The 12,726-nt window shown below is 38.8% G+C and overlaps 1 protein-coding gene across 1 annotated transcript in view; it reads left to right on the top strand.

The window, feature by feature from the left end:
* DAP (death associated protein) overlaps positions 1-12,418 on the top strand; it is a 51,620-nt gene extending 39,202 nt beyond the window's left edge. The window contains exons 3-4 of the mRNA XM_071454253.1: positions 7,893-7,935; positions 9,632-12,418. Of these exons, the coding sequence (XP_071310354.1) occupies positions 7,893-7,935; positions 9,632-9,751 (163 nt within the window). The 3' untranslated portion in view covers positions 9,752-12,418. The remainder of the gene's footprint in view (positions 1-7,892; positions 7,936-9,631) is intronic.
* Positions 12,419-12,726: the final 308 nt, after the last annotated feature.

Raw genomic sequence — 12,726 nt, forward strand, 5'->3', positions numbered from 1 at the left:
CTTCTCAGCTTCTATCTTCTTGTGTTTTTCTCACTGCACTGACGTCCTCTATTCCTAGTACAGCATCAAGCTGTTCTTCCAGTTGCACTCCATCTTTCATCTGCTGAGAGATGGAGGAGTACAACAGTGCCACAACTGACTCCTACATCTCTGTAGCCGAGACACTGCAGTGCAGGCCCATGCTCATGATATTCTCAGCATGGAAGTGCATTGCTCTCATGGGAACATGCACAGCGATGCACTTCAGCACCTGACAAACACATGGAAGATTTGGTCTTCTCTCCCTTTTGAACCATGGTCTTTGATAATTTTGCAAATGCTTGAAGTCTACCCTATTTCCTTCCTTATTTTAGAGTTTCCTTGGAGTTGCATCACCATTTAAGCACTACTTACTTTATGTCAGTTTTCATAGCTCTCTTTTTTCCACAGTTAAGTAGTTTAAAGATTATTAAGTGGGCTGATGCTGCAGTAGCTGCATGTGAGTAGTTGGTCATTGGTGTTCACTAAGAGCTAATGGAGATACTGCAATAACAGGATGAAACCTTTATAAATCAACCAGCAGTTGGAGAATTGCGGACTATTTCTAAATCCTCTGAGTCTATGGAAAAGGTGAAATACTTAAATCTTCATTTTGTGATCAGAAGGCAGCTTGAAAGAGAAATTTATTCTCTGATAGCAATATCATGTACAACAATATAGATAAGAGATAGTGGATCTCTTTCTTAAATAATTTCTTTTTATGGGTTATACTTGAACTAAAACAAAAGATGAATGAGAGGCTGGTGAGATTAATCAGGCCATATGCTGCAATGCCTTAATAGTGAATGTAAGAATAATGAATGTCAATCAGTTGCTATTAAATGTAATGGCCAGTCATTTACCACCTCATTAAAAGATCAGTACACTCGATTTGCTTGTATGTGAATAGCAAAATAAATAGTAATTAAAATTTCCTGATAGGGCGTTGCGTTCTTTTGTGGTGTATCAGGGCACAGCCTAATACACACAGGAAAGTTATATCCCAAAGTAGCATCTATAGGTATGTGTAAGAATTTTGTGTGTATTTGTGTATGCACTGTGTTTTGTCAGGATTTGTCATCAAGGGGAAGTACTGCTTTTTACTTGTTTTAGTATTTTCTGCAGCACCTGGATATTTTTGAGGTTGTTCCCTCCGTCATCTCCAGGAGACTCTGAGGTTCAACAGTGCCATCTTGTGGATGATCTTAAAGATCTGAAAGCTTTGGCAGATAAATGACCTCAACACAATAAATAATCGTAGAATATCAGATACTGTATGTCCCCAGGCAATCAGCTAAAACATTTCCCTCTGGTAGTCAGTCAGACTAATTATTACTTTTCTGTCCATAAAATTGATAATCTAAATGTATTACAACCAACAGGAAATTATTTCAAGCAAGCTGATGAGCAGGCTGCTTGTTAGTTTTGTTCTGTTGCTGAGAAGTGTGATTTTAATCATCTCAGTGTGGTTTTAATCATCTTAGAACTTATTTTTGCAGACAATGCCAAAATCAAAGGCAACTCTGTAAATTCAAATAAGCACTCCTGTAATGACATATCTGGACATCTTTAGAGAAGCATTAGATTGAAACTAAGACTAGTTAATGTTCATGTTTCATAACCATAAAATACAAATTCCCAAACAACCTTGAAGATTAAGGTGAATGATTTGAACAACTGGGCACAATACTTTCAATTGCAGAAATAGAAGGGCAGGATTAAAGTATGACGTTTTGTTGACTGAAAAGGAAATTCTGCTCAGAATACTTGGGGAACCTGTTCATGGAGTGGTTATCATGCCAGGAAAAAAGTAAAAACCCACAAAACTTGCTCTCATTAGGAAGCAGTTGGGGAATCAATGTGTAACTGCAGATCATAGTATTTCATATATGGTTTTCATTTTGCTTGCCTAAGTTAATTGTGAGGAAAGTGAATGGAGTTTATTTGGAAATGAGCAGGGAAATAAAGGCGAGCTGATCAGTGGAAGGTTCTGCTCACTTTTCAAGTCTTTGCTGTTTTGGGGTGCTGGAGGGGCAAGGGTATGCTGTCTGTGTGCTGCCTTTGCCTGAATGGTGAGGGAGCTGGGTGCAGCCCCAGGTGCTGTGCTGTAATCTCTTTGGTTTGCAGGAATTTCTCCTTTGTTTTTTCCATGCCTGTCACAGAAATTGCTCCTTTGCTTTCCACAGCTGTAGGCCAACTATGAGTCACAGTACATGCCAGTGGATGATTTGATTAAAACAAGGAAACATCAAGTCACAAACTCCAGCATTATTCTTGGGTAGTTAAAAATGATGATGTAATTTCTGGTTCCAAAGTCTTTGAAAAACATGTATTTATAGTTTCCATCTATCTGTTTGCCAGGCTTACTTAAAAGAGCAAAAGGTGATCACCAGTGTTAAGACATACCATTAATTCCCACAAATATGAAAAGATAAATATGAGTCATTCCCATTCTTTAATCCTAAATATGAATAATTCCATCTAGAAGATTAGTTTAATGCAGTTTTAATGATTTAACTTTAGTCTAACATATTTTGACCAAAAAAAAAAAATCATCCAGTCTAATAAAAGCCTTGCATCTATGTAGTTTTGTCCTTTTTAAAGTAGGCTAACCTGTTTTGAATGTTGGCGTAGTGGAAATTTTGAGATTGATGCCTTATTTTCAGGAGGTTCTACATTTAAATCTATTTTAAAGGTATCTGCTATAAATAATTTTAAATTTAGTCTTCTGCAAGTGTCCCTTTCTACTTATACTGTAATGAAGTTAGATGAGAGCACTATTGTCTACTCCTTTGTGTACTGTATCCTAAAGTTCTTAGCTGTCGCCTTATGTGAGTTCTTGGTTCTCTCTAAGCTATCTTTTCCAGCTATATTTTTTGTTCTTGTTCTTCACTTACGGTGTTCCTGGTCTATATTTTAATAGAGGTATACTATATTTTAATAGAGGTATACTGTGAGCTACTATTTTTACTATTGCTTTTTCTCATTCTTTCTTTGTCTTGGTATGTTATTTTGATTTTTCTGATCGCCAGTGTACATGGGGCACTTACCTTCTCCACTGTGGCTGCAGTGAGACCCACTTCCATTTCTAGGAGCTTTTATGTTTGTGTGGACAGCAGCAATGTTTGGGGGTGTTTCCTGGTTTTGTCAACTCTGAATGGAGCCCTTTGGTTTGGATTGCACTGTGAGCAGTGCTCACAGTCCTTCCTCCAAATTGGATCTGCTGTTCAAACTTCTGCTGGAAGCCAGCATTATATGCATTCCATCCTATCAGATAAGGGATGCAGTAGGTAATTTGGGTGCACCAAACACCAGAGTGGCTGCAGGTGTTCATCCCCCCCACAGCAATGTGCTCTGCTTTGTTCTGCATTTGGGCCCACTCTGAAACAGCTGTGAATTTGTGTCATCTCTGTGTGCATACGTGCACAGCCTCTGCACATATGTGCACACCTTCACTGCATTTATAGATAGAGATAGATACAGTTAACTGTAAATTTCCCTGTTGAATTACAAAACTGATTTAGTCAGGGTCTCTGTTTTAATGGAGTTGGATAAATACTCATCTGCTCTATGTGTGTTCTGTGGCCTCTAGGAGATTTCACAGTGACTCCTGTATCACTGTGTTTGTCTTTATACTATGTCTGTCATACTTCAGTTCAACCAATCCCTCTTATGTGAAGACACAAGATTTTAGTATTATTAATGCCTCGTTTCATCTAGTTAATGATCTTTGCAAGTTATTTCATCTTCTTTGTGATTTACCTTCCATGTCAGATAAAGATCCTATTTGAGCTAAGTATTATGGAATAATAGAAATCTATTCTATTTGAACAGTCAGGACAAATGAATCCAGTAGAGAATCTGATGTTAAACAGGTGCAGCGTTGCACATGTAAAATCAGGGTAAGTTCTCCGAACACTTAGATCTTAACAGATGTGTTCTTTTTCTCCATATGTTAGAGCAAAATAAGGATTTACTTTGAAAGTATTGACACAAACACTAACCAGTCTTGGCAAGCACAAAACTGTGTTCCTTACACAGTATCAGCTGTGACTATTCATTAACTTTAAATGAATGTGTGCATTAAATAGCTGTAGAGCACATATATGTATAAACAAAATCAGGTTTTGTCAGAAAATAAATTTTTTTTGCTTTCTTGTTTACTGATGCCTAGACAAAGGAATGATGCATCTTCAAAACAACATCTGTCAAACCGATTTTCATCAGATTAAGTATATCCTCAGAAAAACCATTACAGCTCACAAAATACTGGAAATGTAGGTTGTGCTTTGTATAAAACACCAATAGAATTTAAAGCACTTAAAAGTGCTTTATAAATGTAGCAATGATAGCCTGTGCCTGTTCTCCATTTTTGTTTCTATTTTCAGGAAGTTCTTGGGAAAGATAATGAGTGATGTTGCAACACTGCAATCCCAGTAGATGTCTCAGAGTGCAATTACAGAGTTATGGTCCTGGCAGCTAATCTGGGTCCACAAAAGCCCATGATTTGGGAGTCTGGCAGTAGAGATTGAATTTATTATGACAAAGTTCATCTGTGGAAAGATTTCTCTCATTAGGAATGAAATTAAAGCATGAATCAGTGACTGATTATCCAAGCCTTTCTCTGATCTGTTGAATTCTTCATTAGTATAGATGTGTGATTAAATATGCTCTGGTCTGGTTTTGGTTCTATAGATCATCAAAGATAATGAATAATACTAATTTTTTTAAGATTTTTTTCTGAAACAAGGTAATCTGGTAGAAATGTAAGGGAAAGCCAGTGGCTTGACATAGGACATAAATACCAACACACTCAATCATTTCAATTTCTGGCCAGCTTTTGGTCTTTTTCCCTGCTACTGGATAATTAATACATGGAAATGAACTTCCTATTAAGCTGGTGTGTCCCACTCTGTGGGAGTGAAGCATTTTTCCTGTGTAACAAGTTAAATAGAGAGGTGAAGCCTCATTACCGTGTGCACCTGCAGCTGATCATGGAAACCTGGGGCAGCCAGAAACAAGTGCCAGGGTTTCTGCAAGATCTTTGTGGGTGGAGGGTAGAGGTGCTTGAGCTGGAAGCTGGGTCAGCATCCCCATTAGTTCTTCCATTTAAAAACTGGAAATCTAGTATGGAGCAGGGAGAGTCCAGTCAAAATCCATGGAGATGACAAACAAGGGGGAAAGTCAAGGAGAATACTGTTCCAGCTGCATCGGGGAGTAGATACCTTTTGCAACTCTGATTTCCTGTTAGGTTGTTGTCTGTGTGTCAGCACTATCCTAGAGTGTCCTACATGAACCCTAAGTGAGGTGTTTTGGTGCTTACCACACACCTTTGGGAGAGGCTAATCAGCATCCTGTTTCCAAGGCAGTGTAACTAAAGACAGTCACAGAACACACTGCATACAAACAAGGCTGCATATGTTATGTTGTGATAGTGCTCAAGATAAATGCTTTGTGTCTGAAAAATACAGTTTTTACTAGGAAAGTGGTACTGCTGACTTTGGTCTTCTTTATAAAGATGTGCTAGCTGCTTCTGAAGTACTACCTGAAGCATAAACCTGAGACTGGATTTTAGCTTACCTGAAAATTACAGTGATCTTTACAGGATCTTTAGCCTGATTCCTGAGACAAAAGAACATATAATTAAATTAAAATAAATACAGAAATCTGCCAAATAGTCTAACCATATCCAGCTCTATCATATACTTAGGAGACTTAACACTTGCAAGTTTGGGCCCTGTGAACATGAATAACATGACATTTCAACAGGAGGCTGGGGTTTCTAAGCAGATTTTTTTAATTTGCAGTGGTAAAAGATGTGTTTGAAATGACCATTATGCAAGAGATTCCTTCTGGTTGTCATTTTTGGCCAAAGCCATAGAACATTACACTTGCTTTTAAAGTAAGAATTATGAACTCCACAGCAGATAATACAGTGTGGTAGTTGAAGAACAGCTCATGGCACATTCAGCAAATACAGGCTCTGCTGAGGAAATGTTGATTTGAATTTCATGCATCATCCAAGCATAATGAACATTGAAAGGTCATGTTAAGAATATTAAAAAAAAATCCATCTGATTTGACTTTTTCACCATCCAGTATTGTTAATAATATAATGTCAAGCAAAAAACAGTTTCTCTGAGTGTGACTAAAGCCAGATTCCATGTCTAGTTGAAGAATAAATTGTCATACTTTTTTTCTTTTTCATTTACTGTTCATTTCCTTTTTAATGTCATGGTGTGTGTGACTTGTACCTTGAGCCACTGCAGTACATCTGTATTTTCTCAGTCAGAGTTATTTTTTTGAGTTTGTTACTCGGTATGCAGTAAGTCTCATGCAGACTGTAACATACTAATTGGCTCAGTATAATTAGAATGAAATGGAAATGTTTCGCTATTGATCTTTGCTTGTTATTAGTTTGTACTGACAGAAAATTGGATTGAAAAAGTCTAATACAGCTATTAAAATGCTACTTCTTATGGCAGGAAATATCACTGTTATTCTTCCATGAAAGTATTTTAGAGCAGAACTCTCTTCCTTTCTCCTTTTTTTCTAACCTTGTCTTGCTGACTTTTTAAAAATTTCTAGGAGGGATGCTGAGCCTTGTTAAATAACCAGGCTGTTCAGAGACTGAGCAGCAATACCATGACTTAAGCAGGGCTCAGGCAATATTTATGAGTTCATTATAACAAGTCTAATACTGTGCTGCTTGTTATCTTAACTTCACACAACAATATGTTAATAAATTTTTACAAGCTGTGTAGTTGTAAAGTGCATCATAGTAATCACTATCATTCCTCTAATAAGTCATTTGATTTGTGTGTGCTTTGTGTTGTGTCAGCCTTGTGAGCTGTAACATCTCGGGGTAGAACCCTTCTTGTGGTCCAGGTTAATGGACCTGCTCTGAGTCCTCAGTTACAGATGTTCTCAGGGGGAGGGACACCTTCAGCTCCCCACTCTGCTTCCCTCTGCAGTGCCTCAGGTTACATGGTTTTCTTACAGGAGAATTACCCCTATTGTGGAGATTTTCTGGAGCTCCAGGTCCCAGCCCTTCTGCAGACTCCATGCAGATGTGTGGTTTTACCTGCCCCAGAGGCACTAAGGTTGCTGAGTCTGTAATTCAGACTCTGGCAGTGCCAGCAGGGCGAGCAGTTGGACGTGGCTGTGCTGTAGCCTCCAGGTAGAGGTGGTCACTTCAGGAGATCAGGGAAACCAATGGCTTGTGCTGACCAAGCTACAGAGAACTCTGGCTGTGGAGAGTCTCTTCCTGTTGGTGTGGATGGAGGGTCTGCAAATGAGAAACCAGGAAAGGCTTTGCTTTATGTTTTTTAATATTTGTTTGATTACAGACATGTTTCTTTTTCTTGTAATGGACTACCTGCTTGAATATCTGCGATTTAAAGTACAGTCTGTTGCTCTTTCTGAGACTCAGAATCCTCATTCATTCGATTGACAGATGTAAACTTGAAATTTATTTTATTCTCTAACACAGCAGTGACTTTAGTCCAGCTACAGTTTTCATTGTGCAATACAAAAACACTAAAGTACTGCTGGCAGTTTATGTATAAAATGTGAGGATTAAGAAACCAATGCAAACAAAGACTCAGCTTTAAGAAGCAGTATTGTTTGACTAGCCTCTTACTTCTGTCACAATCATGGTGAAGTAATAGCAGCCAAAACCTAAAGGTCTGGTTTTGGCTGCAGTACGTACTACTAAGGCAATAGTCATTTAAAGAGAAAATTTGTCTTGTCTGTTTGAAACATTAATGGGTTTCCAAAAATGCCACCTTTTTTTTTGCAGTGTATGTGTGATTTTCCTTTTCATTTTTACCTTCTAAATAAGTGATACAAATGATCTCTCTTATTTTTTTCAGCCCACCTAAGCCAGCAGTGTTCATCTCCGGTGTCATTGCTAGGGTAAGATTAACAGTAAATTTCTCTCAGTCATAGCAAAATTACTGTAAGCTTTTCAGAATTACCTCCAATCAGAGCAAAATTAATCTTTTTCATACCCCTTCCTCTTTTGTGAGAGGAGGCTTTGTGTTTTCTATATTCGTGTAAGGCCCTTTGAGCATTCTTTCTGGGTTTGTGTGAAATTGAAATTATTCATTGAAATTATTTCCACTGTTTTTCTTTGAATTTTAGCACTTTAAGTTTATTGGATCATCCTTTTATATCTAAGCTAGATATTACTGTATTCATTTCCTTTGGAAGCAGCTGCAGATTAAACTGCTGCTGTAGCTTGATCTGTGATGAGGAGCAGCCCTCCTGCCTGTAAGGTGACATGCTTGAAGATAGTATGTTTCAGCTGCCATATTGTGCCTTGAGGTACTTGGGATTCAGGGTGTTATTCCCTGGACTTTAAGAGCAGGCAGGACCTGTAAATCCTTACTATTAACTAGCCATTAATCATATGATCAGTAATTTGTGCATTCTGGCAGGGTTTTTGTCATGGCTTTATGTGGTGGTTACCTTACATCACAGGGGCTTGTAGTTTGCTTTACTGTAAGAAGCTATGCTTGTGTCAGATCCCATAGGAAAGAGTGAGCTGATGCCATTTTCCTTAGCCCATAAGGAATGGGCAATTGGCAGCATCGGGGGAGAGAAGGCAGAAAATGTTGAATCTGAGGAGAGCAGATCTTTGAACACCGGAAGCAAGTTGGAGGAGAGTAAAAATTATAAAATGTAACAAGTTAACATAGTGATTAAACGAAACCAAAACAAAACAGTGTAAGGTTGTTGCCCTGTGAGCCAGTGGAATGCCCAGAGCTTCTGGCCTGTGATATGTTTGTCCCGCTTTCTGAAGAGGGAAGTTGTGTCCCTCTTCACTATTGTCCCCCTGTCACTGAGCACTGATAGTATTTGTTTCCTGTTGCTTTTTGAAAGCCTCATGGGACTGACCCTAGAAATGGCAATGCTAATTAGGTGACATATGGGTCACACCTGGACTGAGACTGTTCAGCAGCAGGACCTGACAGCTAACCTGGTTAAAAGAGCATGTTAAACTTCAAAGCCAGCCATCCCTAAGATTTGAGTCATAAGTAGTTTTAGATCCTGCTTTCTTCCTAAAGAAACTGGCTTTGTTTAGTCTGGAAAAGAGAAGGCCTTGGGGTGACTTAACTGCATCCCTCAGGATGGAGTCCTGAACAACCTGGTCTAGTGGAGGGCATCCCTGCCCATGGCATTGATGTTGAAACTGGATGATCTTTAAGATTGCTTCCAACCCAGGCCATTCTACAATTCTGATTCCTGCAGCAGGTATTTTTCATGCTGCCTTAACTTACTTTTAAAATAGTCTATTCTTTCTAGTGGCTTCTTTGAAACCAAACACATCTGAAGATAGGAATGTTTTGATTTTTTTTCCCTTGGAGTCACATTAAGATACCTTATTATTGGATAGTGTGTGTAACTGGAAGAAATGAAGCTTGCATAAGAAAAATTTTGAAGTTGGCTAATAAGAATAAAAACATAGAATGTGTAAAGGGGGACCCCAAAGTAACATGCAACGCTGTTTTTCATCTGATTCTCACAGTTTTTAGAATTTACATCAATTATAACTGGAAAGTACACTTTTAAGATTCCTTAAACTTTTCCTGCTGTGTTCTTCAAACAGGGTGATAAGGACTTCCCTCCAGCTGCAGCTCAGGTGGCTCATCAGAAGCCACATCCTTCTGTGGAGAAGCTTCCCCACCCACAGCACGTCAAACCGCACATCCAGCAGCCTCGCAAGTGAGCTCCCGCCAGGATCTCTGCCAGCCTGCTTCAGTGAACGTTTTCAAGAGAAAAACCCTCTAGTATTCACACTGTCAAATCTGTAAAATTGACATCTAAAATAATATGCTGTTTCTTTTACTTTAATTCTCAAGGGTTAATAAGAATGAAGACATTGTTCAGTTGTTATCCCAGATGGAAAATTCTGTTTTGGGTATTTGCTGATCAGGGGTGCTTTTTTATAAGATTTTCTTATTGCCAAGATAAAAACTTCAGTATGAGTAATATGATTAATGGGCTTAAAATTTGTACTTTTAGTTGTGGACTCACAGTAGCAGATAGTTAATGTAGTTTTTATGCTAAGCCAGTGAGGAAGAACAGCCCTTTTGTACTGGTACCTTTACTGTCTGGAGGGAGTTTGTTGGGTGTGTTGAGACAGAAGTCAGTGGTTGTCTTGATTATGTAGAACCCTTGCAGTCTTCAGTATCCTACAGTGTTCCACCCCAGTGCCCTCTGGATTCAAGCAGGGAGATGATGATAGGGCCCCTCTACATTCTCAAGTGGGCAGAGATCCAGCTGAATCTTCTTTACACCCCTTTGCACTCACACAGTCTTGCTGAGATTTTTCCCTCTGGTGGTCTGTGGGAATGGAGAGGAGAGAGAAATCAGAATTACAAGAACACTGCTGCTGTAGACAACTCATTTGTAATCTCATGGGTCTCACTGGGGGCTGTATTTTTGAGGTGATGATTTCACATTCCAATAGCAAGCTGAAGGAGTTCATGACCCTCCATATTGAACTTAAAATAAGTTGGTGAAAAATGTTTCCTTTTTTTAATTTAGAATTTGAGATCACCTTTTGAAACTAAGAGGTACCATTAGTAAATATGTTTATGATCCAATCTCTTTTGTACATCATTTTTTTTCCTAGTGTTCTTATTCTGAAATACAGTAGTGATATGAGAGAGTAAAAAGAAAGTTATTTCCAAACAGAGGAATCAGGGTTTTTTTACCAGATAATTAAATCACTTAATTTCTCAGTTCAAAATCACTTAGCTCTGTCATTTTCCTTCCATAACTCACCTCTGTAAAAACCAGGAAAAAAGTTTTATACATTCTACCTATTTTAAAGTGTCCTTCTGTTTTTAACTGACTATAAATACAATACAGCCTTTGGTTTATAAAGCCTCCAGGTTTATAAAGTTTCTAATGATGTCAAAAAAGTGGGAGCTAATGTTGCAGCCATTCACCTGGCAAATGACTGAAATGTTAAGGTCACTTGGGGCTTTAGCAGTTCATTTATGGTTAAAAAACAGTGTGGAAAGTTTAGAAATTATTATTTTTTAAACATTCTGTAGATTTAATAATTATTTCCTGAGTAGCTGATTTAAAACAACAGCAACAAAATAATGGGAAATATGGCCCATTTCACAAGTGGAACAACTCACTTTGTGTGGGTGCAAGGGACCTGACATTTCCATCTCTTCGTAGGCTTGAAATGGAAATGATGTTTTACAAATTATATGCATGGATATACTTATTCTAAACCCAAGGAAGGATGTACAATCTACATACGCAGTCCTTATTTTCAATTTGATTAGAAACCATACTTGCCTTAAGGAACGAGTGTTGTTTGTAAGAATTATTCTGTATTAGAATATGCCTGACTTTTCAAATCTGCTTTCTGTTTCTGATGTCGGTGCAGCAGAGGCCTTGTTTGTAGCTGCTTATGAGTGTACAAGTGATTCACACCTGAGCAACTCTTTCATAAGGGTAGCATGGCTGAGCCCGTTGGAATCTGTGCAGGAGCTGATTTGCTGGCAGGAATGTTTGCAGGCACGGGACAGGCGGTGGTTGGTGGAGCAGCCGTAGCTGTCCGAGTGCTGCGTCGGCGATGGAGCGGAGCAGAGCGTCGCCGTCACCTCGGGTACCTGCTGGCCTCAGGGGGAGCTGGGTGCCTCCTGCTGTGCCTGCCTCTGAAGCAGAGCCTAGAGCCCGGTGTAGTCAGTGGTGGTGCAGTCAGGAGGGTCAGCAGAGCTTAGGTACGGCACCATTGCCCAAAGGGAAGAGTCTTTCAGGATGAGCTGGATTGCTCTTGGCTCCACTGACTGCAGTGGGAAACTAAACCTCGGTGTGGAGACACACGGTGAGGTGGGGCTGGTACCTCTGCTCCATGACTCGTAATAGATAAAAACAGCTTTGAAAGCCACACCACATCTCCATTCTGACAGTAAAATTTAGGAGCATGGATACATTCAAATTGCAAACTACTGCTCCTGGTTATTAATGCAATATATACAGCATATATAGACCATACCTGATTTTTGTCTTTGATTACTTAGATAGATATGTAAGTTTGTACAATGAGGTATGGCTCTTAAGATAGCTTTAGTGGCTTTTAGAGCACAGAAATTCATATATGATTAGAAAATGTCTCTCTATGAAAGCTATATATTGTTGGGAGGTATCCATGTTTATACATAGATGTCCTTACCAAAGCATTACCTTTTCCAAAATAATCATAACTGGTGAACTGGATTTCTTACTGATGGTTATTGATACTTTTAAAATATGTTGCAATAGCATATAAGCACAGGAGATGTTCAGATGTTACCTTGAAATAACTGCAAAAGAAATTTGCTGTAATTGTCAATGTGGCAATAGTGCAACAATAAAGCATGAAGTTGTATATTGGGCTCTTTTTTCTCTGTAAGTGCAATGTAAATCAGCAGGGTGCAGCTTTGTGGCATTTATGGGATTTTATTACAGATTGCCGCATGACTAATCAACATTTTATAGATAGTGAAATTTATTATGAAGTTTTATGATACAGTGGATGAGCTGTTTTGAATAGTCCAGTCTCATGTAAAATAAAAAGTAGCTGCTACCATCTAGAATGGGAGTTGCTGTTTTCCTCTATGAAATTGGAGATGCTCGCTCAGCCCCTGTGAAGCTGGATAATCTAACCCTGGTAATAAACCAGGATGGTAAAGGAAA

Source organism: Agelaius tricolor, unplaced genomic scaffold (assembly GCF_023055355.1).
Source record: "Agelaius tricolor isolate 1412-34295 unplaced genomic scaffold, bAgeTri1.0.p SCAF_2, whole genome shotgun sequence".
Lineage (NCBI taxonomy): Eukaryota > Metazoa > Chordata > Aves > Passeriformes > Icteridae > Agelaius > Agelaius tricolor.